The sequence below is a fragment of the Xenopus laevis genome, chromosome 5S (genome assembly GCF_017654675.1).
Source record: "Xenopus laevis strain J_2021 chromosome 5S, Xenopus_laevis_v10.1, whole genome shotgun sequence".
Classification (NCBI taxonomy): Eukaryota; Metazoa; Chordata; class Amphibia; order Anura; family Pipidae; genus Xenopus; species Xenopus laevis.
This window is the reverse complement of record NC_054380.1, coordinates 63,596,840-63,624,799: the sequence shown is the minus strand read 5'-3', so window position 1 is coordinate 63,624,799 and position 27,960 is coordinate 63,596,840. Positions and strand designations below refer to the sequence as shown.

Here is a 27,960-nt window from a genome sequence, read left to right as displayed (position 1 = left end):
CCCCTCCTGTTTGCCCTTGCCATCGAACCTCTCGCGATTTCAATTCGAGCACATCCCCAAATTTCCGGTGTCAGAGTGGGAGATAATGATTATAAATGTGTACTGTATGCTGATGACATCTTGCTTTCCATCTCTAAGCCAATGACATCTCTCCCGTTCCTGTACGATTTACTACAGTCATTTGCGACAGTTTCTGGTCTCAAAGTTAATGCCAACAAAACAGAAGCCTTAAATATCAATCTTCCCCCCAGTTTGTTAAAGCTACTTGAAATTAACTTCCAACTCCAATGGCAACCGCACAAGCTAAAATATCTTGGAGGGGAATTACACCGGGACTATGATTCACTCTCACAGGATAATTACAACAAAATTTTTATAAGATACTACACCTACTGGGGCATGGAGCAATCTCAAGCTCTCCTGGATGGGTAGAATCAATGCCCTCAAAATGTCAGCCTTTTGCCTCACCTACTGTATCTGTTTAGGACCCTCCCGATTTCCCCTCCTACGGGAATGTTAAGCTCTCTACAAAAGCAGATGAATAAATTTGTGTGGGATGGTAAAAGAGCACGGTTAAAATTTCGACACCGCTCTAAAGGAGGGCTGGGTATCCCAGACCTGAAGAAATATTATACTGCTGCCCAAGTCTGTCAGTTGCTCCATTGGCATGACTCCCCAGAAAACCCAATATGGGCCACCATTGAGCAAGATACCCTCCCTGTGGGATCCTTACACAACCTGCTGTGGTCTAAACCTCCCCCCAAGAGAGGCAGCTACAATCCTGTCATCTCACACTCCTTGAGAGTCTGGAAGTCTATCCCCCATACGCACAAATTGTCTTCCTCCCATAAACCGGTGGTCAACTTCAACCTCAACACGGAGTTCTCACCGGGGGCTGAGAAAGGGTCTTTTCAGTGGTGGAAACTGAACAATCTCCACAACATACATGCTTTGACCAAAACCAACAAACTATTGTCGTGGCAACAGCTACAAGACTCTTACAAGGCCCCTCAAAGTGAATATTATAGATACCTGCAAATCAGAAGCTACATATCTTCCCTTTGGCCTGACAAGAAATTTCCTAACCCCACCATGTTTGAGAAAATGTGCTTACAAATACTCCCACGGGAGAAGGCACTTTCTACTATATATGATCACTTGATCCACCTGGTTCCTTTTTAAGGACTTAAGATTTATTCAACTATGGGAAAAAGACTTGCGTATCTGCATGGAGGCAGATCAATGGTCTGATATCATTAAAGACAATATACACTGCTCGGTGAACATTTCCATTCTGGAAACCTCCCAGAAGGTACTACACCAATGGTACATGGTCCCCTCTAAATTGGCAAAGTGGTACCCTGCTTGCTCCCCCCTGTGCTTTCGGAGCTGTGGCCACCACGGTTCGTTTCTACATGTATGGTGGGAATGCCCCAAAGCAGTCCGATTCTGGATACGAATATACACGATGATTACAAATGTGACAGGACTTTCACTTAAGAAGGATCCGTGGGAAGCATTGATCAATAAGCGAATCCCAAGATTAACAAATTCACCAGGAAATTGATAACACATATTTTCTCTGCCTCCAAGCAGGTCATCGCTGCAGCCTGGAAGTCTCCCATCCTGGACTTTCCTGAGGTTAAAAGGAGGCTGGATAATGTCCTCATTCTGGAGAAATTAACTAGCTACACAAACGGTTCGCAGAAATCTTTCCACAAAGTCTGGTCCCCCTGGTTATCATACCGAAATATTTCCTCAACCTAACTTCTCTTGCACGTCCTCCCACTCTGACTCAGGGGAATCCCTAAATTTCCTTGACCCAATGCTGTACCAGTTAGTGCAGAAATGTTGACAGTACTCACAAGTGTTATAGGCAACTGTTTATTTAGTTTTTGGTTTACTTTTGATTATTTCTTTTCTCTTACTCCTTTTTCTATTTCTTTTCCTTTTATTTTTGTATAATTTTCTTGTCAGCTACTTGGGCTACTCTATTCTACAACTCAGGAATACATGTTATGTACCCATGTGCCACAATACTACTGCAGCCTGGGGATTGTCCAGTACCTGCAGATTCTGAGTTTTGCTATGTGCCAATTTTTGCTATCTGCTGATATTTGAAAATAAAAATTTTAAATACCAAAAAAAAAAAAATGAAAGCAGATATATGATTGCAGTCAAGTTTACTTAGTGACCAATGGATTTTATTGCTTCTCTCCAACAATAAATATATATTTTACCAGCTACAAGCAGCAGAAAATTACCTTGTGTATTGGTTTTGCTTATAAATATTTTGCAGAACACGTTATCATATATTAATGTATATTGGAAGGGTATTTATCCAAATATACTGCTATATTTACATAGTTACATAGTTAAATTGGTTTGAAAAAAGACAAAGTCCATCAAGTTCAACCCCTCCAAATGAAAACCCAGCATCCATACACATACCCTTCCCTACTTTTAATTAAATTCTATATACCCATACCTATACTAACTATAGAGCTTAGTATCACAATAGCCTTTGATATTATGTCTGTCCAAAAAATATTTGTGTTCTTACAGCGTTGACAAAAAAATACATTAATTGAAATGGGTCTGTAACTGTATGTAATGTAATGTGGTCATGTTCTGGAATAGTAAAAATACTACCTTCAATTTCTTGTCGGTTTAGAATATCAGCAGCTACGCCATCTACTTCTAATTCGCAGGTGCTTATTGGCTCCACATTCTCTAAAATCAAAGAGCTGTAAAAGAGTAAATTACTGGTGAAAATGCTACAACTGAGCAGTGAAATCCTGTGACATGCAAAGGGTTAAGAATGTAAAGTTACACTATGGGACATAAAAAAAGTCTTAGCAATACATGGACAGGACCAAATTGATCTGTCTGTTACACACACAATGGCTTAATTAGCTTTCAAAGGGGACCTGTCACCATAAGATAATAATTCCAAATGCTTTTCTATAGTGTTAGTTGAGCAAAACTGAGCTTCAGGCATAGAAGTGGGGCAGATAATTTTTGATTGACAGCTGAGTTATTGAAACACCTTTATAACAGGTATGGAATCTTTAATGAAAAACAGAATTTGTATTCCATGTTTTATTTGCAAAGGAATTTCATTACACAGCTTTTAATGTGTAGGGGACAAGTCCACTTTGAAATCACTGCAATTGGCTAAACATATTCACTAGGGATCACAGGTGGCCAATTTTTACAAAAACAGGCAGGATTAATAGCTAAACAGAATTTTCCAAACATGTATGCTAAAAAGATGTTTGATATCCAATCATTGCACTGATCTTGTACCAGCTAGGTTAGAAATGCGTGGCCAATTTTACAATAAAGATAAGAGAGTGTCCACAGACAGGTAATCTGGAGAGGAACTGCTCATGGTGTTGATGTTGCACAATTCATTAAAGTCAGTGTTTTTTTTTCTTTATTAAAGGCAAAGGCAAAGTGACTTTATTAATTCTCATGTAATACAAAAGCAGAAGCCACTTTGGGTTAAAAGTATAAAAATAATGTTGCATTAATAATCAGTGGTATAAAGCTTAATTTCCATCTGCTGGCTTCCCTGTGATGGTAACTGCAAACTCAAAAAAGTATGCCTAATTCAAGGCATTAGAAACATAGGGAGGTCAAAAATAGTGGGGACACCTAGGCTTAAATGAAAACTGTCAAACATACTTTTCACTCCCTAATAAATGGGATCTATCCTACCCTCTTATATAAGGTAAAGAGGTATGGTGACAGTTGTCACTGGCCCTTTAAGAGTAAAGTACAAATAAATTGTATTTGAGGAAGAAATTGGACTGTGCTACACAGTCTTCAGTTAAGCTTTCATGAGACAGAAAAGTAATTAAGAAGAAATTAAGAAATTAAGAAGATATACTTTACCTCCTATGTTGGACGTTATTCATATAATATTTATGTCAAATGTACAAACACATATATTGTGGGCTTAAATATTTCTAATACAATTATGTATACAATTACCAAAGACAAACCTTGAACTGCACCCCACCCCCCAACCTTACCATTGCATACAGAAAAAAATGGATAAGAGCACTAAAACAATTAATGTATTTTTTATGCCTCCCTTGTGCAACAGGTGGATCAAATTTTTTAAAACTAAAGACCAATTGAAAAGTTGCTTAGAATAGAATGTAATTCTAACATAACCTGTGCAAAATCCATAATTTTACAAACCTTGGTATTTCATCTTCTTCCCATCGGACAAAAGTAGCAGAAAGGGATCTTTCTTGGTCCATATCTTTATGCACGCCTGTACTATGTGATGAGCTGTCTCCTAGAAAGAGCAAAAGGAAAACAAACATCACATGGATTTGATTCTCCCTGCATCTCAGGATATTTACCATGCCACATACCTCTTCTATCTGTATTCTTACAACAAATTTCATAACAAATGCTTCATTTCCACTGCATGTCCTTGTATTAATCTAATGCTCGTTAGGGTGCACAACAAAACAGTACCTTTAAGGAAGAACTTTGTGACAATATTTTATTGCTAACTGCTTGTAGAATGAGGAGGGTGAGTCACTTAAGACATATCCCACAGTAAATCTCTACTGTGCATTGTCAATGCCATTTACAATGCATTGCACTACTGAAACAAAATCTCAACAGCATGCAGTAAATCTACATCTAACTGTTGGCAGTATATTCAGGGAAAATGGGTATTGAAGTTTTGTCCTCCGGAGAATAGCTAGATGACTACAATCTCTACAAATAGCTCCATGGAAACAAGATTTCAGAGTAAGCTTATCATGATTCAGTATTGTTTGCCTTGTGTGAGCCCTTATAAATTCCAGATATATGTATGTCTTTATTTATAAAGCTTCTGTGTATGCAGGGTGTATAAATATTTACAATATAGTAGTGGTATAAAGAGGGGTACCAACGCTACAATTAATACACACATTTTAAATAACATCCCTGTACCAAGCAGTGTGGACAAGGAGCAGCTGGTCAGTAAAATCTTTCACTAAATATCAAGAATCCTCAACAATATTTCTTTATATATTTGTTAACAGACATTGAGATATCCTCAGCGCACCAGTTTTGAAAGTATACACTTATTTTAATACAAATATGTAGCAGTATATGTGGGGGCCCTAAAAGCTTTAAGATTATTTCCCTATAAATCATTGTTTTGGTTGCACAATGTTCGCATTGCTGCCTTGCAATGCTGAGGTCCTAGGTTCCAAACCAGCCAGAAGTTTGTATTTCCTTCCCTTGCTAGAGTTGGTTTCCTCTGGGTACGCCAAAGACATAAAGACATGTTAACTAGCTTCTGATTAAATTAACTACATAGTAACATAGTAACATAGTAAGTAAGGTTGAAAAAAGACACATGTCCATCGAGTTCAACCTTTTTTTTTTTTATTAACTACCTATCTGCCAGTTGATCCAGAGGAAGGCAAAAAAACCCATCTGAAGCCTCTCCAATTTGCCTTAGAGGGGGAAAAATTCCTTCCTGACTCCAAAATGGCAATCGGACTAGTCCCTGGATCAACTTGGACTATGAGCTATTTCCCATAACCCTGTATTCCCTTACTTGCTAAAAAGCCATCCAACCCCTTCTTAAAGCTATCTAATGTATCAGCCAGTACAACTGATTCAGGGAGAGAATTCCACATCTTCACAGCTCTCACTGTAAAAAACCCCTTCCGAATATTTAGGCGGAACCTCTTTTCTTCTAATCGGAATGGGTGACCTCGTGTCAGCTGGAAAGACCTACTGGTAAATAAAGCATTAGAGAGATTGTTATATGATCCCCTTATATATTTATACATAGTCATCATATCACCCCTTAAGTGCCTCTTCTCCAGCGTGAACATCCCCAATTTGGCCAGTCTTTCCTCATAGCTAAGATTTTCAATACCTTTTACCAGCTTAGTTGCCCTTCTCTGTACCCTCTCTAATACAATAATGTCCTGTTTGAGTGATGGAGACCAAAACTGTACGGCATATTCTAGATGGGGCCTTACAAGTGCTCTATACAGTGGAAGAATGACCCCCTCCTCCCGTGACTCTATGCCCCTTTTAATACAGCTCAAGACCTTATTTGCCCTTGATGCTGCTGACTGGCATTGCTTGCTACAGCCAAGTTTATCATCTACAAGGACTCCAAGGTCCTTTTCCATAATGGATTTGCCTAGTGCAGTCCCATTAAGGGTATAAGTGGCTTGGATATTTTTACATCCCAGGTGCATTACATTTACATTTATCAACATTGAATCTCATTTGCCACTTAGCTGCCCAGATTGCCAGTTTGTCAAGATCCTGTTGCAAGGATGCCACATCCTGGATGGAATGAATTGGGCTGGATAATTTTGTGTCATCTGCAAACACTGATACATTACTTACAACACCCTCCCCTAAGTCATTAATGAACAAGTTAAATAAAAGTGGACCCAATACTGAGCCCTGGGGGACCCCACTAAGAACCTTACTCCAAGTAGAGAATGTCCCATTAACAACCACCCTCTGTACCCGATCCTGTAGCCAGTTTCCTATCCATGTGCAAACGACTTCATTAAGCCCAACAGACCTTAGTTTAGAAAGCAGTCGTTTGTGGGGCACAGTATCAAACGCTTTGGCAAAATCCAAATAGATCACATCTACTGCCCCCCCACTATCCAGAATCTTACTTACCACATCATAAAATGCAATCAAATTCGTCTGACATGACCTATCCTTCATAAAGCCATGCTGATTGTTGCTCATAATGCCATTCATTAGGACAAAATTTTGAATGTGATCCCTTAACAAGCCTTCAAATAATTTGCCCACCACAGATGTCAAGCTTACTGGCCTATAATTGCCAGGCTGAGATCGTAATCCCTTTTTAAATATTGGAATAACATCAGCTTTTCTCCAATCCATAGGCACCATACCAGATGACAGTGAATCTGAGAAAATCAGAAATAAGGGCTGGTCTAAAACTGAACTAAGCTCTCTTAGAACCCGGGGGTGTATGCCATCAGGCCCTGGAGCCTTGTTTACATTAATTTGTATTAAAGCTTTTTGAATCAAATCCTGACTCAGCCACTGACTAGATTGAGCTGAACCATTCGTGCAGTTATTAAGTGAGCCTGTGAACCCAGACTCCTCTATTGTATACACTGAAGAAAAGAACTGATTTAACACATTTGCCTTATCTGTATCTGCTACAACCATACTGGTACCATTATTTAATGGAGCAACACTCTCAACCTGCATCTTTTTACTATTAATATATTTAAAAAACTTTTTAGGGTTAGTTTTCACCTCCACCGCAATTAACTCTTCATAGCACTATAGCGTGCATGAATGTGACGGGGGCTTTAGATTGTAAGTTCCACTGAGACCGTTAAGGATGTAAATAGTGAATTATCTCTGTAAAGTATTAAAGCATTAGTTGATGCTATATCAAACTGTTAGGGGAAAATCTATCAAGGGTCAAATTTCAAATTTGAAAAACTTGAAATTAAAATTCAAAAAGACAAACCGAAATTAAATCCAAGGTTTTTTTCGGCCAGATAGGTCAGTTTTCAATCAAATTTGATTATTCTGTAGCTAAAATTCTTTTGGGGCGCACCTCAAATATTGTACACATGGACCTGATTTTAATCCTCTGGGCAAAAACAAGAGAAGAAATAAAAAAATCTTCAGAGGCCTATTTCAGATGATCTGCCTAAAGCTTTGATTTATGGCACCACACAAGACATATATAATGAATAACAAAAAATATATAAAGCATAATATCAACAACATTGTGAAAATATTAAAGCGTATACAAAAGATGTACATTCTCTGTAGAGTTGTCAGTCTTGTAATTCTAGATATATTGTATTTTGCAAGAAAAAATGTTTTAATTTAGATAAATAAATGGTTTCTTGTGGTGTTGTGTAATGCAGTTCCATGTCAAATCAATTTTTGGAATTTCAGAGAGCCAAGTCCCCTGACTCCCCTGACAAAACGATCTGGATTGAATAAAACAAGAAACTTTTTCATTTTCTCCCATAATTACAGATTAATTACAGTCTACATGGTTTCATAAACAATTATTCTTTCAAGAAACTTTGTTTATATGGTTAAATTATGATATAAATACTTACTTTAAAGAATGGTTAAAGGAGAAGGAAAGCTACAGAGGCATTTTATTGCCAATAGATTAGCTGCAATAGTGCAAGCTAGAATGCTATATTTATTCTGTAGAATGTTTTACCATACCTGAGTAAAAAGCTCTAGAAACTCTGTTTGTTTAGGATAGGAGCTGCAGTATTATTAACATGGTGTGACATCACTTCCTGCCTGAGTCTCTCCCTGCTCTGGGCTCAGATTACAGCAGAGGGGGGAGGGGAAGGGAAGAGGAGCAAACTGAGCATGCTCTTGCCCAGGGCAATGAGGTTTAAGCTGAAGGCAGGAAGTCTGATACAGAAGCCCATGAGTACACAATAGAAGGAAAGAAATGCAGTGTTTCTTTTGACAGGAGACTCAGAGCAGCACTACTTTGGGGGTTTACTGGTATATTTAGATGGACCTTTCTGATAAGGCTTACTTAGTTTTAACCTTTCCTTCTCCTTTAAAAATGTTCAATTCAATAAAATGTTCCTTTCTAATATTAAATCATTCTAACACTTCTACAGTTTACAGTTTACACAGTACTGTAGAGACTATAAGGCAACAATTTCCAAAAAGCAACACACCGTCAGAGTGACCTGTTTTCAAGAGCTCATAGGTTTAACAAGAAAATAACCTTTATTCAAGAGAAATTGTAAATTACCTATTGCTACTGTTCTTTCACTAGTAATATTATTGGCAAAAAACATCTTAAGAAATTAACTAAGATATTCTATTCCCTTTAAAAAGAGGACTCCAGCATGACACACCCATCTTATCTGAGTATTTTGTTAGTATATTCCAGTGTCATATGATTCCATGGAATTCATTTGACGTAACATATCTAATTCTTTATAGTGCAGTCACAAACAGAAATCCTGTTAGAAACTGCAGTACATGGCAGGTTAAACAAGATTTATGAGGCTCTATGTATTTTAGAATATTTACTATTCAAGTAAAAAAAAATTTTCATCTTATACACAGAAACAAGGTCCATGCCTCGTACTTGTGTACATGTAAAGTTGAATGTGTGCACACAGGTTTTTAATAAGAGTTATTAAAGGGGTATTTTGCCTTAAAGTTTACTTTTATGGGCTTATTTATCAAAAGTAGAATTTGTGCGTTTTCAGAGTTCTTTTTATACTTCGAATCAACTCACAATTTAAAAAAACTTGAATTCTCGCTTATTTATTAAAAAATCCGAACTGAAAAAACTTGACTGAATACAGTTGTGTAAAAAAGTTCTATACCAAGAAATTGTGAGTTGATCAGCTTAAAAACTTGAAAATCTATTTGCAAAAAGGTTTATATCAAAAAATATATATGTCCCAAGGCCTCTTAGAGTAAAAACAAAAATAATTTATTGATATTCACATTTAAAAAGTATTCAGTACATACCACCCCACATATCCCACCTTACGCGTTTCGAACCCTCCGGCGCTTAGTCATAGGCGTGTACTGCCTTTGGAACTGGGGCTGATCCCTTCGTCCATGTTGAATAGTTATATGGACTCCCAATCTTTCAATTGATATTTGAAAATCTATTTGCCTAAGACAACTCCCATTGACTTTAACTCACAAGCTTCTAGATGCGAAAGTTTTACATTCTACATTTTTGTGCTTAATAAATACCAAACATTTTAACATACAATTCAGATTTGTAAAAACAAATCTAATTGTGGCAAAAATTCGACCGTTGATAAATCACCCCTTTAATAAATTGGTCGTCATTATTTATTTTTTATAGATTTTCAATTTGCCTTTTTCTTGTAACTCTTTCTAGCTTTCAAATGGGGGTTACTGACCACATCTAAAAAACAAATGTTATGTAAGACTACATATATATTGTTATTGCTACTTTTTTTTATTCATTTTTCAATTCAGGCCTGCTCTTATTCAAATCAATACATGGTTGCAAGGATAATATGGATTCTAGCAACCAGATTGCTGAAATTCATTAAAAAATGAAAACCAATTGCAAATTGTATATACAGTACACTATATACAATACACTATATACAGTACATCATAATAAAAGTTAACGATAAAGAACTATTTTAATTAATAAAATAAGTGATATTGGAAATTTTCTACTGGGGTTAAATAAGAAGAGTGAGCCATGCTGGTATTCTTCTTGTATAATTACAAAATAAATTCTAACGTCATATGATTAAAAATTGGTTCATGGAAAACACATGCATCACATATTCACATTTTACCTTTCCTCTGAGCTCTTCTGAACTTTACAGAAGCAAGATTAATTAAGTTCATTCCATATAAATTATAATCAATGAATAGCTGAAGAAGATAAGGAACATGGGCCTCATGCGGTTGGTAGCACTTGTTCATTACAGCACCGCCTTGTAAAAGCTCACTGACCCTGGGTAAGGAGAGAAACAAATACATAAACATTTGGTTTAGAAAGTAATAAATCCTAAACATTCTGGGCAATACAGAAAAACATTCTTCATCTGTCACACAGCCCCATAGAGTTAAACAGCCCTATTTAGTAACAACCCCACACATATAGAACAACATTTCAGGCATTTTGACTTTTCTCACCTTAAAGGAGAACTAAACTCTAAAAATGAACATGGCTAAAATGCCAAATTTTACATAATGAACACAAGGAGGCCAATAAATCATGCGCAAAAGCTATAAGGCAGGTTAAAATTGATATGGAAAAGGATATTGCAGCAGGCAGTAAAAATAATCCAAAATAATTTTTTAAATATGTTAATAGTAAATGAAGCAGGAAGGGGTGGGACCTTTAATATCAGAAGGGGGTCAGTTGGTTAATGAAAACAAAAAATAGCACAGATTCTGAATACATATTTTTCATCTGTCTACACAAATGAGGAACCAGTTAATGAATGTTTCGTTCTTGATAATCCCAATTCTAGAAATACAACTAATGATGCATGGTTCACACATGAGGAAATTCAAAAGAGACTAGAACATGTTAAGATTAACAAAGGTCCAGGGCCAGATGGTATTCATCCCAGGGTACTCAGAAACTTAGCCAAACCTCTTTACTTAATTTTTCAGGATTCTTTGAGGTCTGGCATAGTGCTAAGAGACTGGCGAATAGCTAATGTGGTGCCGCTATTCAAAAAGGGATCCCGTTCTCAGCCTTTAAAACTATAGGCCAGTTAGTCTGACGTCAGTGGTAGGAAAGCTTTTCAAAGGGTTAATAAAGTATACTGGACTTCATAGCAAATCATAATACTATGAGTTTGTGCCAGTATGGTTTTATGCGTGATAGATCTTGCCAGACTTAATTTCTTTTATGAGAAGGTAAGTAGGGACCTCGATTCTGGGATGGCAGTGGATGTGATTTACTTAGACTTTGCTAAAGCATTTGATACAGTGCCACACAGAAGGTTACTGGTTAAATTAAGGAATGTTGGCCTGGAACATAGTATTTGTACCTGGATAGAGAACTGGCTAAAAGATAGACTACAAAAACTGGTAAATGGAACATTTTCTAATTGGACCAGTGTTGTTAGTGCAGTATCGCAGGGCTCTGTACTAGGTCCCTTGCTTTTCAACTTTTTTATTAATGACCTGGAGGTGGGCATTGAAAGTACTGTTTCTATTTTTGCAGATGATACTAAATTGTGCAGAACTATAGGTTCCGTGCTGGATGCTGCCACTTTGCAGAGTGATTTGTCTAAATTTGGAAACTGGGCAGCAAACTGGAAAATGAGGTTCAATGCTGATAAATGCAAGGTTATGCACTTTGGCAAAAATAATATAAATGCAAGTTATACACTAAATGGCAGTGTGTTGGGAGTTTCCTTAAACGAGAAGGATCTTGGGGTTTTTGTAGATAACAAGTTGTCTAATTCATTATGTGGCTACTAAAGCAAATAAAGTTCTATCTTGCATAAAAAAGGGCATTAACTCAAGGGATAAAAACATAATTATGCCTCTTTATAGGTCCCTGTTAAGGCCTCATCTTGAGTATCCTTTGCAGTTTTGGACTCCAGTCCTTAAGAGGGATATAAATGAGCTGAGACGTTAGAGGGATGGAAGACTTAAATTATGAGGGTAGGCTGTCAAGGTTTGGGTTGTTTTCTCTTAAAAAATGGCACTTGCGAGGGGACATGATTATACTTTACAAGTACATTAGAGGACATTATAGACAAATAGCAGGGGACCTTTTTTACCCATAAAGAGGATCACTGCACCAGAGGCCACCCCTTCAGACTCGAAGAAAAGAACTTTCATTTGAAGCAACGTAGGTGGTTCTTTACAGTGAGGTCAGTAAGGTTGTGGAATTCACTGCGGGTGATGTTGTGATGGCTGATTCTGTTAATGCCTTTAAGAGTGGCTTGGATGAGTGAAGTGATTGTGTTAAAAAAAAAAAAGGCTTTAGTTCCTCACATTTTTATGCAATCTTTTTATTCAACCCATTGAATTAAAGCTGAAAGTCTGCAGTTCAACTGCATCTGAGTTGTTTCATTTAAAATTCATGGTAGTAATGTACAGAACCAAAATTAGAAAGAAAGTTGTCTCTGTCCAAAGATTTATGGACCTAACTGTATAATCTGTCAAGTGTCCCACACATAGATTAATGATCATGCAGTCAGAAATTAGCAATTTGTGCATTAAAAGTGCATCACATATCCTGTATAAATATATTACAAACTATGCTGAGGATATATTCCTTTCAAAGGTTATTAAAGGATTGTAAGGCTTACATTTTGGTTTAGCAAAATATTTTCACTCAAAACAAACACATATTATTGAGTAACCACTTTTCTGCCCCCACATAATGGTTTGCTGTAGCAAAGCTATGAGATGATACTAAACAACAATTTGGATATACTTACCTTTTCACCATTGCTGGATTGTAGAGATAGATCTTCATAAAATGTCTTTCTTTTTCATGATAGCCATATAATGGGCTGTAATAGGAATTACAAAAACATAACTGATTAAAAAGCCACAGTACATATAGCATTATTATATTTATAATAAAAAATTAAACACACTAGAATAAATTTGTAAACAAAAGCACTCAAATATAATTTTTTTTAATCTAAATCCGGCATAGCTAAGATCAATACTAAGTGGCCGAGGAACATTGCAATGTCAGCAAATTTAGCCCACTATATTGTTAAAGAAGTACTGCCTATTGTGCTTGTCTGTGCTCACTGGCGGCATGGAATAAATGTTTTAGATATTTTAACAGGTAAAATTTTGAACCAGTATAGATATTTAAAGAGATACATAGATATTTAAAGAGATACATAGAAATTTTGATCAAACCGTTATAAACCCCAGATAACTGTTCCATTTTGGCAACATTAGCAACTGGTAGTAATAAAATTAAGTAAAATAGGCAATAAAACGGCAAAGTTAACTACTTACACTCCAGAAACCACTGTAATCTTGAATACATGTTGGGAACTGGCTGAAGGGTTGCCTAAAGCAACATTAAGTGCTCGGTCAATGCTGAATGCTATCTGACGAAGGTAACGTTCAGGATCCTGCTGTCCGTCTCCATCATATGGAGTGTACAGATAAGGGAAAATACCATGAAGATGAAGGCAAGCCCTCTGGCCTAGCAATAAAATGGAAAAAACAGAGCCGTTTTTATAGATTCCTTTTAACTATTATACAAGTATTTTACAAGGAAACCAGTCACTTTAACAGTCAGATTTAGAGTTTACCGCAGAAACTCACCTTTTTCTATTTAGTCCTATGGGATTTTTTAAAAGCGTATAAATGGCTGAAAGTGCACCATTTTATAATTGCCCTTCTAAAAATCACATCAGAATGAATAAAAAATGTTTGTTTTTTTCTGTTGTGAGATCTATTTGCACACTTTAATAAATATGCTCCTAATTGCAGCTTAAATGATAAAAAATTATACAGGTATATGATTTATTTTGCAGAATACTTGGGACCTAGGTTTTTTTTCTAGATAAAGAATCTTTCCATACCTTTCGTCTCCTAAAACTCATTTAAACATTAAATGAACCTAAAACAATTGCTTTGCCACCTATATAGAAAACATGAAAACTAGTTAAAAAGCTGCTTAGAATTGGCCATTCTATAACATACTAAAAGTTAATATAAAGGTGAACCACCCATTTAATATCCATTACTATGACAAACGATAACACTTGAATTTCTAACAATAGATGCATATACTTAGTAGGTTGACAATTTCAGAAGCAGTATAGGTATGGAAAACTCATATACAGAATGTTATGAAATACAGGAAGGCTATCACCCATAGACTCATCTTTATCCAGGTAATCCAGATTTTTATAAACTATTTAATTTTTATCTGTTATAATAAAACAATACCTTGTATTTGATCAAAAGTAATATATAATGTATAATTATTGGAGGCAAAACCAGCTTATTGGGTTTGTTTAATGTGTAAATGATGTTTTAGTAGACTTAAGGTATGAAGATCCAAATTACAGAAAGATTTGACTATGAAAATTTTCATTCCTCCAGGTCATGGTATATCTAGTATAAGTAATTCTAAAACAACTGGACTTGCTGAGCAATCATTGAAGACGTTTTACTACTCATCCGAGCAGCTTCTTCAATTCAACTGACTGGTGTTTCAGGTGTCACCTCTCTGAAGAGTTACAATGTGCCATTGCGATTAGATTAGTGGAAGAGTCTATATGACGAGAACTTGCCACACCAGTCAGTTGAACTAAAGAGAGTCCACTTGATTTAGAATTTAAATTCATACATAAAGATTTGTTGTCTGGAAAACCCGAGGTCCCGAGCATTCTGGATAACAGGTCCCATACCTGTACACATGTACAATTGCATTGTCAAATATAACATACTGTACATTGCTTTGTATTTAGAAGTACTATTAGAGTGTTATGTCACTTAATGGTGTTCTAGCTCAATTCAGCATGAATGTGTTCCACCTAGACAGAAATCAAGCTCAGGGCATTGTGAGTAGTGAAACCTCATCTTTGCATCCTATGTTTTTAAGTTTTCACTCATTTTATTCATTCATATAATTTGACTTTTTTAGATATGTATCTATTATTACTAATCACACAGGTTACACCACAAAAAACAGCTATTTATGGCCATGGGTTACAATATACATTTTGAAAAAAAAGAAAAGCAAACATAGACACAAATCTATCATGAGTATACACATAAGTGATCACTTGATTTGTTCATTTGATTTAGTGAACATACCTCTGCATCAGAAGTACCAATCAGTGAATAGGCATTCCTGCCACTTATAAAAATTTTTAACAGTATAAAACTAGTCTAGGTTTTATAGCTGAACCTCCAGATTTTAGTGAAATGATCATATGAAGATTTACCACTGCCACTGTCTGAATGCTGGTACACTATCACAGAAACACAAAATTATGGGAAACTCCAGATCAAGCTTTATATTTATTAATAATAAATGTTTTCCTCAATCCAACAATAAAGTGTAGCCAATCTGCCTCAAGCTTCTACTGGCTTAGCTTTTGCAGTATCATCAATATAACCAACCATAAAAAAAATCTGTGCAGCATTGATAATATGAAAGAAGCCATGTGCAGTGAACAGCGAAAGGCAAATGCCCATGGGATAAAGATCAGCACAACTAAAGCACAGCAGCATTTCCTTTATTCAGTACTACTCCCATATGAAATTGTGGCTGTCTAGTCACAATCTCTCTAAAGATTTAAATATTGGTATGATCCAAACAATTGTTAAGAAACATTTCTTTGGTTATTTTCTTCATATTTGTTATCATTTTAGTATATTTATAATTTTTGTATATTTATAAAAGTAAAACATTTTCTGCTCTGCAATAGTCTACAGTGAGGGAAAATAAAAACAATAAACACAGTAATAAACTCTGCCCTGCATGGTATTTGCCACATGCACGATTTCACAATTGGGAAATTACGTGTACATTTAGGTATATAGTTAAATAGTAAGTTTGTTAGAAAAAAGACACATCCATTAATACAATTAGGTATAAAGTTACACAGTAAGTTCTGCCTTCCTGCCGGCTAGAATCTAAATCGCCGGTGGGATGCCACTTGGAACGCTTAGTTTTCCAAGGTTGCCCAAAGTTTCCTCATGAGGCAACTTCGGAAAATGAAGTGATCCGGGTGCCATCCCGCCGACAATTACGATTCTAGCTGGCGGGAAGGCAATTCAGGGATATTAGTTGCCTGAAGAAGAGGCGATTTGCCACAGGCAACTAATCTCCCTGAATCTCCACGTGTCTCTGCCCTAAGGGGTTGGAGAGCAACATGTTGCTTGTGAGCTACTGGTTGAGGACCACTGCTGTACAGCATTTTCTAGATGGGGCCTTCCCAGCTTTATGTAAAGTGGAAGAATGACCCTTCTCATCCCACAAATCTATGTTACGTACAGCTCAGAACCAGGTTTGCCCTTGCAGCTGCTGACTGGCATTGCTTCTAAAGCCAAGTTTATTATCTACAAGGACTCCAATGTCCTTCTTCATAATGGATTTTGCCAGTCCCATTAAGGGTATAAATGGCTTGCATATTTTTTTTTTGGTTCAAGTGAGTTTTATTGAAGATTTAAAGCATAACAGATGACTTGACAACACAATGTCCCAATTCGCAGAATGGGCCCTTCTCATATAACAAAATAAATACAGAATATACCAACATTTAGTGATCAGTGTATGCCTGTGGTTGTGGCAGTAATTGTACTATCATTTATTTACATGAATAAACGATTAAAACCATATGCTGTGTGCTCCTTTCTTAGCCGCCAGTGACTGTCGTCCGGTTGTTTACCATTGTTGCTTTGCTTTGTTTATGGGAGTATGGTTAGTCCATATTCACATATGTAACGGTCCATACTACAGAATGAGAATAAATAACATACCTCTTTGAAAATTAACATTCCATAACCCTATCCTGTTTGGGCAAACTACTCTCTATCCTACTCATACTCATACTAACATTTTCCAGGATCCATAATTGCCAAATAGACATATTGGTTTAGTGGAGCCCTTATGCCTAGCTATGCCAAGATCCTCCATCTTGTGTAATTCCTGTACCCTAATTACCCGAGCTGAGTATGCAGGGGGATCAGGTGCCTTCCAGTTTTGTGCTATAAGCTTACTTGCCAAGAATTTGTGGACCATTATTTGGGCTGGGCGAGTAAGTGTAGTTGGGGGATCCATACCTAGTAAATAATATTTAGGGTCCACCAGTATCTCAAACCCTAGCATCTTTGTGATATGGGACTGTATAGCTATCCAAAAAGGCTTAATTTTGGAACAGAACCAAAAAGTGTGTAGGATTGTGCCTTCCTCCAACTCGCATCTCAAGCAGGACGGTGATATTTCTGGGTTAAGCTTGTGTAACACAGTCCTAGAGTAATAGGCTCTGTGAACAAAGTATAGTTGCAAAATCCTAAACTTATAAATAGGAGAGATCAGGAGGGGAGTTTGAAGCACCTGGTTCCATTGCAATTGATGATTGGTACTATATCTGCCTCCCAGCGTTTTCTAACTTTCAAGGGGGTTTTCAGTAAAATCGTGGACTGTAGTGCTTTATAAAAAGAAGAGATTTTATAAACTCCTCTGCCACTAGCATAGGGGGTAAGTAGAAGTTGCAGGGTTTAAGGGCTTTCCTCACTGCCCACCTTACCTTGTGATAGATCAGCCATTGTGAAGGGGGGATGGCAAATGTTTCCTTAGGATTGTCGAACAAAACCATACCTTGTTCATTCCAAACTTGGCCTAAAGAATAAATCCCAGCATCTAGCCAGACCTTTAGCGCCCGAGTTTTATCCAGAGGGGCTAGTTTAGCATTGTGCCATAGGGATGTTAATGACACAACAGAGACAGAGATAAGAAAAAGAGCATATAGCAGCTGGTCAAAACCTGTATTACTTAACGTCCAGTTATTGCCTTCCACCTTCCTGTTTTGCATTACCTCATGCAGGGATGCCAATAGTAATCATAGGGCCACATACTATTAAGTTAGCAGGCACTCTGGTTCTTGTGAAGCTGCACCTGCCTTCATCCCTAGGCAAACAGTTATGACTGCAGCTATAGTTCTATAATAGCCACAGCTGCATGTATAGAAATCATTGGTACAAATAATTTAAAATACCAGAAACACATGTAGAACAATACAGGAAAAAGTAATGGAAACTACTTTTCAACAATGTTATACATACTTGGAAATTAATACATATTCTGCTTTAACAGTCTCTTACATTCAGATTCACTGCAGAGCACAGCAGTAGAAAACAGAAAATGGGCAAGCCGTCATACTGTAATCTAAACTGCCAAGAAACATTGGAAAGGGAGCAAATGATCACTGTATGAAGTTTATTAACCCCTTTGACTTGACTATCAGTGCCTGAATGGAGATGGTTACAAGTAACCATCTAGAGAAAAGGTTAATTAGTTTCCATTTCTTGATTTTTTTTAACTTAGTGAAAGAAGAAAATCACACATATTGCACAACGAACAAATATAGGAAAGATAGTTTTTTACCTTTCATTTATAATCCAATTGATGGTTTGCTGTAGCTACAGATGTAGAAGGGAATTAAAATTATTTTTGTGAAACAAAGCCTTTAGTTTGAGAAACAGATGGTTATTTTGTTATATTACCTCCACCATGTGGTGTTTCAGCTCAAAATGACTAAATACATTGGCAAAATGAGTAGTCAGAATATCATATTTGCTAATACATCAATGCAAATAATTTTATTCTAAATTCATTCAAACTAAAATGAGGCCTCTTAATTATTGATGAAGGTGAACCAATAAACTCAAGTGTAGCAGGACTGATAACTATGATAAAGTCTGTCACTGAGACATTAAAGGGGTATTATCGCGGAAATTAAAATTTAATATAAGCTTCATCATACTGAAATAAGAATCAGATGTATTAGAGCTTATTCAAATACATGATTCCAGTACAAACAAAATATAACAAAATAACTGCCTTTTGCACAAATCCTGCATGTAGAGAGACATGATGTGTGGTGATTTTAATAGAGTGAGCTCTAATCAGTGTCAGACTGGCCCACCGGGATACCTGGAAAAGTCCCGGTGGGCTCAGGTGTCAGTGGGCCCTCATGCTGCTAAACATTTGGCATATTTCCCTATTTGTATGAGAACAAAGAGGCTAAATAGATGGAATAGATTATAGTTTGTAAAGAAAGAGGGACTAGGAGAACAGAGGATGAGTAAAGAGAAAAATAAAATAGTACTGAGAGTGGGCCCATGGTCTAAGATGAAATGGTGGGCCCCTGGAGAAATGTTTTTGGGTGGGCCCCTGCTGTCCCAGTCCAACACTGACTCTAATACATCTTCTAGGCAAAAGGAGCCCCCCTATAAGATATATTGGATCTGTTCAAGAAACAGATGCTGAGAGAGGAATAGTGAAGATAAACTTTATTATTTCAGAAAAAGTACAGAATTTATGATTGATTATATTTAGAAAACTTTTTATTTTCACAATAGTTCCCCTTTAAGACACATTTACAAGTGCAAGCGCATTTTGCAAAGTGCAATTTTGTGCATAAGTTGCGATGTATTTCTACCCACAGTGCATCTTTGTATCCCAAAATTCCAGTGCAATAGTGGCACAAGGTGGACATGCATTAAAATATGTGCGCATCTCTATGAACTAGACACAAATGTTTTGAAAATATTTTGCGTTGGGATGCTGTCCTTTCTGTTGCATCAAAATTACATCAGCACTATATACTTCAGATGCAAGTATGCTATTATGTCTATTGGGGAACCCTGGAGCTACTAGTCATAGCTGATCTTTAGTCCTTGAAGTTCCAAAAATGTAATGTTCAAAAATTAAAAGGTGGCCATAAACATGCATATAATATAAAGAATGACAAAGTAACAATCACAATTGCCCGGCTACTTGATATCTAGCATGGCTTTGAAATGGGTACTCTGAAGAAAAAAAGGCAACATGTTAATAACTATAATATATATACAGTGGTGTGAAAAACTATTTGCCCCCTTCCTGATTTCTTATTCTTTTGCATGTTTGTCACACAAAATGTTTCTGATCATCAAACACATTTAACTATTAGTCAAAGATAACACAAGTAAACACAAAATGCAGTTTTTAAATGAGGGTTTTTATTATTTAGGGAGAAAAGAAATCCAAACCTGTGTGAAAATGTAATTGCCCCCTGAACCTAATAACTGGTTGGGCCACCCTTAGCAGCAATAACTGCAATCAAGCGTTTGCGATAACTTGCAACGAGTCTTTTACAGCGCTCTGGAGGAATTTTGGCCCACTCATCTTTGCAGAATTGTTGTAATTCAGCTTTATTTGAGGGTTTTCTAGCATGAACCGCCTTTTTAAGGTCATGCCACAACATCTCAATAGGATTCAGGTCAGGACTTTGACTAGGCCACTCCAAAGTCTTCATTTTGTTTTTCTTCAGCCATTCAGAGGTGGATTTGCTGGTGTATTTTGGGTCATTGTCCTGCTGCAGCACCCAAGATCGCTTCAGCTTGAGTTGACGAACAGATGGCCAGACATTCTCCTTCAGGATTTTTTGGTAGACCGTAGAATTCATGGTTTCATCTATCACAACAAGTCTTCCAGGTCCTGAAGCAGCAAAACAACCCCAGACCATCACACTACCACCACCATATTTTACTGTTGGTATGATGTTCTTTTTCTGAAATGCTGTGTTACTTTTACGCCAGATGTAACGGGACGCGCACCTTCCAAAAAGTTCAGCTTTTGTCTCGTCTGTCCACAAGGTATTTTCCCAAAAGTCTTGGCAATCATGGAGATGTTTTTTAGCAAAATTGAGACGAGCCTTAATGTTCTTTTTGCTTAAAAGTGGTTTGCGCTTTGGAAATCTGCCATGCAGGCCGTTTTTGCGCAGTCTCTTTCTTATGGTGGAGTCGTGAACACTGACCTTAATTGAGGCAAGTGAGGCCTGCAGTTCTTTAGATGTTGTCCTGGGGTCTTTTGTGGCCTCTCGGATGAGTTGTCTCTGCGCTCTTGGAGTAATTTTGGTCGCCACTCCTGGGAAGGTTCACCACTGTTCCATGTTTTTGCCATTTGTGGATAATGGCTCTCACTGTGGTTCGCTGGAGTCCCAAAGCTTTAGAAATGGCTTTATAACCTTTGAAATTGAACTCAGGTGTGATAAAGCACAGTTAAGTTATTTTTTAACAAGGGGGGCAATCACTTTTTCACACAGGCCCATGTAGATTTGGAGTTTTTTTTCTCCCTTAATAACGTAAACCTTCATTTAAAAACTGCATTTTGGAGGGCGCATGCGCGCACGCAACCAAGATGGCCGCAGCATAGAGTAGCTCCGTGACACGTCTCCTAAATTCCCTGTTATTAGCGATCCAGAGCTTTATTAGTGGAGCACCGGGGATCCCTACTATCTCCTGAAGCCACAGTGAGCATGGGCAAACGTGGTAATTTGCCACAAAAAGCTTCTATGGACAGATACACGGTCAAAGCTACTCCCGCCCGCGTGGCGGCAGGCCTGCCAAGAACCCCTGACGAGCAGGAGCCGGAAGCGATATCCCCGTCTCAAGCCTCAGGTCGGTTGAACCCCGTCACCGAAGAAATACTCGAAACCCAGCTGTCGCAGCTGCATGAAAAGCTCAAATCCACGATTCGCACTTCTATTGCTGAAGCGACTAAAGAGCTTTGGGATCGAATGCAAAATATTGACGATCGGACGGAGCACTTGGAGTTTGCGGCAGAGGAGATTACGCAGCAGATGTCCCACCTCGAGGACGAAAACAAAGCCCTCCGACAGGAGCTTCAGCAACTCCAGTACCAACAGGAGGACACTGAAAATCGAGACCGCAGGCAGAACCTCAGGATTCGGGGAATTCCGGAGGAGGTAGGCCACATTGAACTCAATGCATACCTCTTAGCCCTGTTCCAACACTTAGTGCCCGACCTCCCTGAGGGTGAGTGGCGCTTGGATCGGGCCCATCGGGCACTGACTGGGAGGCCCCCACAATCCAAACAACCCCGAGATGTTATTCTGCGGCTGCATTTCTTCTCCTCTAAGGAGAAAATCATAATGGCGACACGTAACAAGCGGGACATTGTGTATAACGGGGACACCCTCCAGATCTTCAACGATCTCTCCCCTGCCACCCTGGCAAAGAGAAGGGCCCTTAAACCTGTCACCGCAACACTTCGGGAACAATGTATTCCCTATCGCTGGGGATTCCCCTTCCGGCTGGTGGCTACCCGCAATGGCACTCACTACGAGATCCGGGACCCTGCTGAGGGCCCCACTTTGCTAAAAAGACTAGGCCTCAAGGCCGGACCTTCCACCCGACGACAGACCTCGCCTTCTCCGCCTCGTCCATCTGAGCGCCCTAGCAGCGCACCACCGTACCAGCGGTCCCCTGGGCCTTCAGAGGCTTCGCCAGATCGTCCGGCATCCCCAAAACCACAGCGTCAGCGCTGAGTTTACAGTTTGAGAGTTCTGCCACGTTTTGCCTTTTGGCTGCCGAGGTCCTTTTTGGACTGCTACTTCCTTATTCATGGAGACCGACATGGAGATTTCTCTGGTCTATTGGTTGCTAACCCATGTTACCCTCATCGAGGGGGGAGTTCCCCCTTCACCTGGAGCAAGGTGGTCGGCATGACCTTGCCCCACATCTACATCACCAATTGAAAGCATTACCATCAGCAGCTTTCATACTTATGTCTGATTATTTTGTTCAATGTTTTGATCCTACCGTTGTTTTGTTTTATTATTTGAGCCCGGGGGATTCCCCCACCCACTTTCTATTGGGAGAGGTAAGACCGCAGATTTTCGTGCAATGTGATTATGGCTAAGTTTGTTTCATTGAATGTGAAGGGTCTGAATAGTACCCTGAAACGATATTTGCTTTTCAAGGAGGCCCACAGGTTACAAGCGGAGGTGCTTATGGTTCAGGAGACGCATTTCCGTTATTCCGATTCTCCTAAATTGTTCTCCAAGCATTACCCCACCTCTTTTCTATCCTCGGCCCCTGTTAAGAAGGCGGGAGTAGCAATCCTGATCCACAAAAATTGTCCTTTGCAGGTTACGAAGTCCCAGATCGACCCTAAAGGGAGATACATCATACTCCAAGGTCGCTTGTACGACAGGGAGATAATTATTGCTTGCGTGTACGCTCCTAATGAAAAGCAAATATCCTTTCTGAAACGGGTAATGAAAAAAATCGATGTTCCTCTGAATTCTTTGTTTGTATTAGGGGGGGATCTTAATCTGCTTCATTCCACTACCTTAGACAGAGTGGGTAAACCGGTCCATAGCGATAGGGAGAGAAACTCTAAACATTTTAGGCAATTTATCCGAGCGAACACTTTATATGATGCCTGGCGAGTATGTCACCCAACGGAGAAAACATTTACTTTCTCCTCCAATCCCCATGGTTCCCAACAGCGCTTAGACTACTTTTTGATCAACCACGATTCCCTGGTAGCCTTAACCTCTGCTGACATACACCAGATCACCTGGTCTGATCATGCCCCAGTCGAGATGACACTTAGGATCTCGCCCCTACAGCGTAAACCTTTCCACTGGAGACTCAACGAGACTCTATTGACCTGTGAGGCCACTAAAACACAACTAGCGACAGGGCTGAAAGATTTTTTTGAGATGAATCAGGGGTCGGTTTCCTCGCCTTTTGTGACCTGGGAAGCTCATAAGGCTTGGGTGCGAGGGGAACTCATAGCAGTTGCAACTAACCTGAAACGCTCGGCGACACAACGTAGATTACTGTTGTCTCGTCAACTTAAAAATTTAGAGATCAAATATGCCCGACGCCCAAGTATCCCTGTGTTAGCCCGCATTACCTCTCTTCGGGGACTGTTACGAGACTTAGCCATTTCACAGGCGGAGAAGGCAATCACATACACGAGACAACGATATTACGAATTTGGCAATAAGGCTCACACACTCCTGGCCCGCAAATTGAAGGATCAAAAGGCTCAAAGAGCTATCTTATCAATCCGTGACAAACATGGTAACCTTACTCACACTAGGGACCAGATTCTTCGCACGTTCCAGGCCTATTACAGTTCCCTTTACAATTTGCCATCCCCCCCCCCCAAAAATCACTAGAGACTTAGAACGACACATCCAGGACATGCTCTCCCCATCACACCTCCCTACTTTAACTGAGGAAGCTAATTCCACTCTTAATGCTCCTATTACTGAGGAGGAACTTCAGGACACCCTTAAATTTTCGCCAGCGAAAAAAGCCCCCGGACCAGATGGTCTTACTTATCTCTACTATAAGACCTTCTATAAGGTACTGGGTCCGCAATTGCTCATTATTTTCAATAAAATCCTAGAGGGCTCCACTCCACCCCCTTCTATGTTATATTCCCATATCTCCCTGATTTTGAAGGATGGAAAGGACCCCCAGAACTGTGCTAGCTATCGCCCAATTGCTTTACTAAATGCAGACCTTAAAGTCTTTAGTAAAATTATGGCCAATCCCCTGACCGCGCTTATGCCCTCGCTAATAGACAAGGACCAGGTGGGCTTCATCTCCAACAGACAGGCTGGTGACAACACTAGGAAAGTAATTAACCTCATTGACCTTGCAAACACTACTCAAACCCCTCTCCTGGTCCTGAGTCTAGATGCAGAGAAGGCCTTTGACCGCCTTGATTGGGCCTACATGAACAAGGTATTAGATCTGATGGGTTTTGGGGGTCCCTTCCGGAATGCAATTTCAGCTCTTTACTCTAAACCCACTGCTGCAGTTAAGATAGAGGGCCACCTCTCCTCTCTCATTCCGATTTCTAATGGCACACGCCAAGGATGCCCTCTCTCCCCCCTTATCTATGCACTCTCTATTGAGCCCCTGGCTACAGCTGTTAGGAATTCTCCGAATATACATGGCATCGCTCACCGGGGAAAGACTTACAAAATCTCCTTATTCGCTGATGATGTCCTACTCAATATCACACGCCCTTTGACGTCTCTACCAAATTTGCACGCTCTATTAGACACCTTTAGTAAGCTCTCCAACCACAAGATTAATCAGGATAAATCTGAGGCCCTCCCCATAAATATACCTCATTCCCAAGCTAAATTACTACAATTAAATTTTAACTACAAATGGAAATCTGACTATATTAAGTACCTAGGTGTCCGGATCACTCCCACTTATGCAACGCTGTATAAGGCAAATTACACCCCCCTTCTCTCCCAGATCTATAGTGACTTGGAAAAGTGGACCTCCCACACGCTTTCTTGGTTTGGCAGGATGACCACTATCAAGATGGTTTCCCTCCCTAGACTGCTCTACCACTTCGAAACACTCCCTGTTCGTATACCTAACAAGGTCATGAAGGTCCTGCAGGCTAGACTTATTAGATTCATCTGGGCCTCCAAGTCCCATAGGCTTGCCCGTAAGGTATTAGTGACCCCAATTAAGTGGGGAGGCTTGGGTGCACCTGATATTCTTAAATATTTCTTAGCAGCACAACTGCGGCAAGCAGTAGCTTGGTCTGCCAAATCACATTGTGGTAAATGGGTCACGATTGAAAATGATGTAATGTTTCCGTACACAGTTGCCTTTTTATTGTGGGATGTTAACAGACTGATTCCCTTGAAGGACATTAAGCTAAACTCCGTGAAACTGACTTTGGCCATGTGGAACTATTCCATATCACGCTACAATATTGTTAAAGGCCCTCACAGACTGACCCCGATCTTTGGTAATCCGGACTTTGTCCCGGGCCTCTCTGCCTCTTTTGCCCAACCCTGGTTGGGGAATGACCTGACACAGGTGAAGGATTTCTATAACTCCTTGACTCGTAAACTTCTCACCTTCCAAGAGTTGCGAGCTAAACATGGTGACTTACCCAATGCAATTTTTTATCAATACCTGCAGATCCGGCACTATGTCTTGAAGATGTTTGGTCCCCAATTACCTCCTAACCAGTCCCCGCTGGACGTTATTATGGCCACTAGATCCCACAGAAGGGGTTTAATTTCGGATATTTATGGCATCCTCACGACTGACACTGAACTCTCTTTTGTGAAACATAGATATATGCGGTTATGGGAACAGACCTTAGGAGTAGAGCTCTCCTTACATACCTGGTCTACTATTTGGGAAAACCTCCGGAAGGCCTCGGCCTGTGTGACACATAAAGAGGTGAATTATAAAATCCTCACGCACTGGTATATGACACCTGCCAGATTACACTCTATATATCCCACTGCCTCGGTGGAATGTTGGCGACACTGTGGTGAGGAAGGGACATTGTATCACATATTCTGGACATGTCCTCTTTTGGTGGAGTATTGGAGGGGAGTTTTAGCATTGCTTGAGCCTCTGCTGGGCCGTTCCTTACACTTAGACCCGCAAACATTCCTTTTAGGGAAACCATTTCCCAGATTAAAGAACCCTGTTCAGAAACTGGCCAACCTTATATTAACCGCAGCCAAACGTCTTTTAGCTCGAAACTGGAAGTCTCAGAGAGCTCCTTCGGTCAACGAACTCAAAACAGCCATCCAGGATGTGCGGCGGATGGAATACCTGGCTGCCCTACATAGATCCCAGTTGACGTTCTTTGATAAAGTATGGACGCACTGGGACTTGATTCATACTATTTCTGCCTAACTTCCATCCCGCCTGCAGCTGCTCATTCCCTCAGGGATACTGTTGCCCTTGAGTCTATATACCCTCCTCCTTTTGTGTAAGCAGATGGTCCTCTCCCCTGATTCCCCCGGGCTCAAATGGTTTACGGTTTGATTATTTTTTTTTATTTATTTATTTATTTTTTTGTTGTGTTCCTTTCTTAATTTTTGATTACTGTCCTAGTCCACGATGCTGGGCTCATATCCATTCCTAATCTGATGTGAGTAAATGAGTCTGCAATGTGTTGATATGCAATGCTTTGTTAAAACTTCAAATAAATAAAGAGTTATAAAAAAAAACTGCATTTTGTGTTCAATTATGTTATCTTTGACTAATAGTTAACGGTTTTTGATGAGCAGAAACATTTAAGTGTGACAAACATGCAAAAGAATAAGAAATCAGGAAGGGGGCAAATAGTTTTTCACACCACTGTATATATATATATATATATATATATATATATATATATATTTATTTTTTTAAGGCATATTAATGAGATAAAGCTTGAATAAATAACATGCTAATATGCTTTACTAAAGAGAATGCCTTCAAATAGTAGGAGAATAGATACATATAAAAAAAAGCCTAAGTAGTATAGAACAATAAAATTGCATCCTCACAGACATTAATGGTTTTCTTTGCTGCCAAGGTCAGAAAGCCCCATTTGAAAGTAATAAAAAAACGTTAAAAAAAGACCAATTGCAAATTGCTAATAACAGGCCATTCTATGATAAACTAGAAGTCAACTTAAAAAAGGGCTTTATTCAATATCCTGTTTTTGTTTTTACAATAAGAATATAGAAACTGCAAATGTAATGCATTGGTTACTAGGATGTAATGCTAATTACTTTTAATCCTGAAAACTAAATTAAATCAACTAATAATTCAATTTATGTGATTACTGAAACACTAGCATCAGTGGTTAGAACTGCACATTGGGCATTTTAGCGTTTCTCATACTTGTTTGATTACATGGCCTATAAAAGTATATGCTTTTCTGCCTTCATTATTACTGGAGCATTCCACTAAAATTCTTGGCATGTAGAGATTGTACACAAATTTTCTGTCTCATGAGAAAGGGGGCTGTAGTTTTATTTGAAGATATTCCAAGCAGCTGGCTCCCATGTTCTCTGCTATTATCAAGCCCATGACATAACAATGCCTTTCCTGTGCTCTGTGTTCCTTTCTAATTCTTTTCCA

The 27,960-nt window shown here is 38.8% G+C and overlaps 1 protein-coding gene across 2 annotated transcripts in view; it reads right to left on the bottom strand.

The window, feature by feature from the left end:
* rev3l.S (REV3 like, DNA directed polymerase zeta catalytic subunit S homeolog) overlaps positions 1-27,960 on the bottom strand; it is a 123,139-nt gene that overhangs the window by 79,527 nt on the left and 15,652 nt on the right. For both annotated transcript variants that reach the window (XM_041564626.1, XM_018265392.2), the window contains exons 2-6: positions 13,510-13,702; positions 12,969-13,043; positions 10,350-10,510; positions 4,213-4,312; positions 2,653-2,747 (exon numbers count right to left, since the gene is read on the bottom strand). In XM_041564626.1, coding sequence (XP_041420560.1) covers positions 2,653-2,747; positions 4,213-4,312; positions 10,350-10,510; positions 12,969-13,043; positions 13,510-13,702 — 624 coding nt within the window. The remainder of the gene's footprint in view (positions 1-2,652; positions 2,748-4,212; positions 4,313-10,349; positions 10,511-12,968; positions 13,044-13,509; positions 13,703-27,960) is intronic.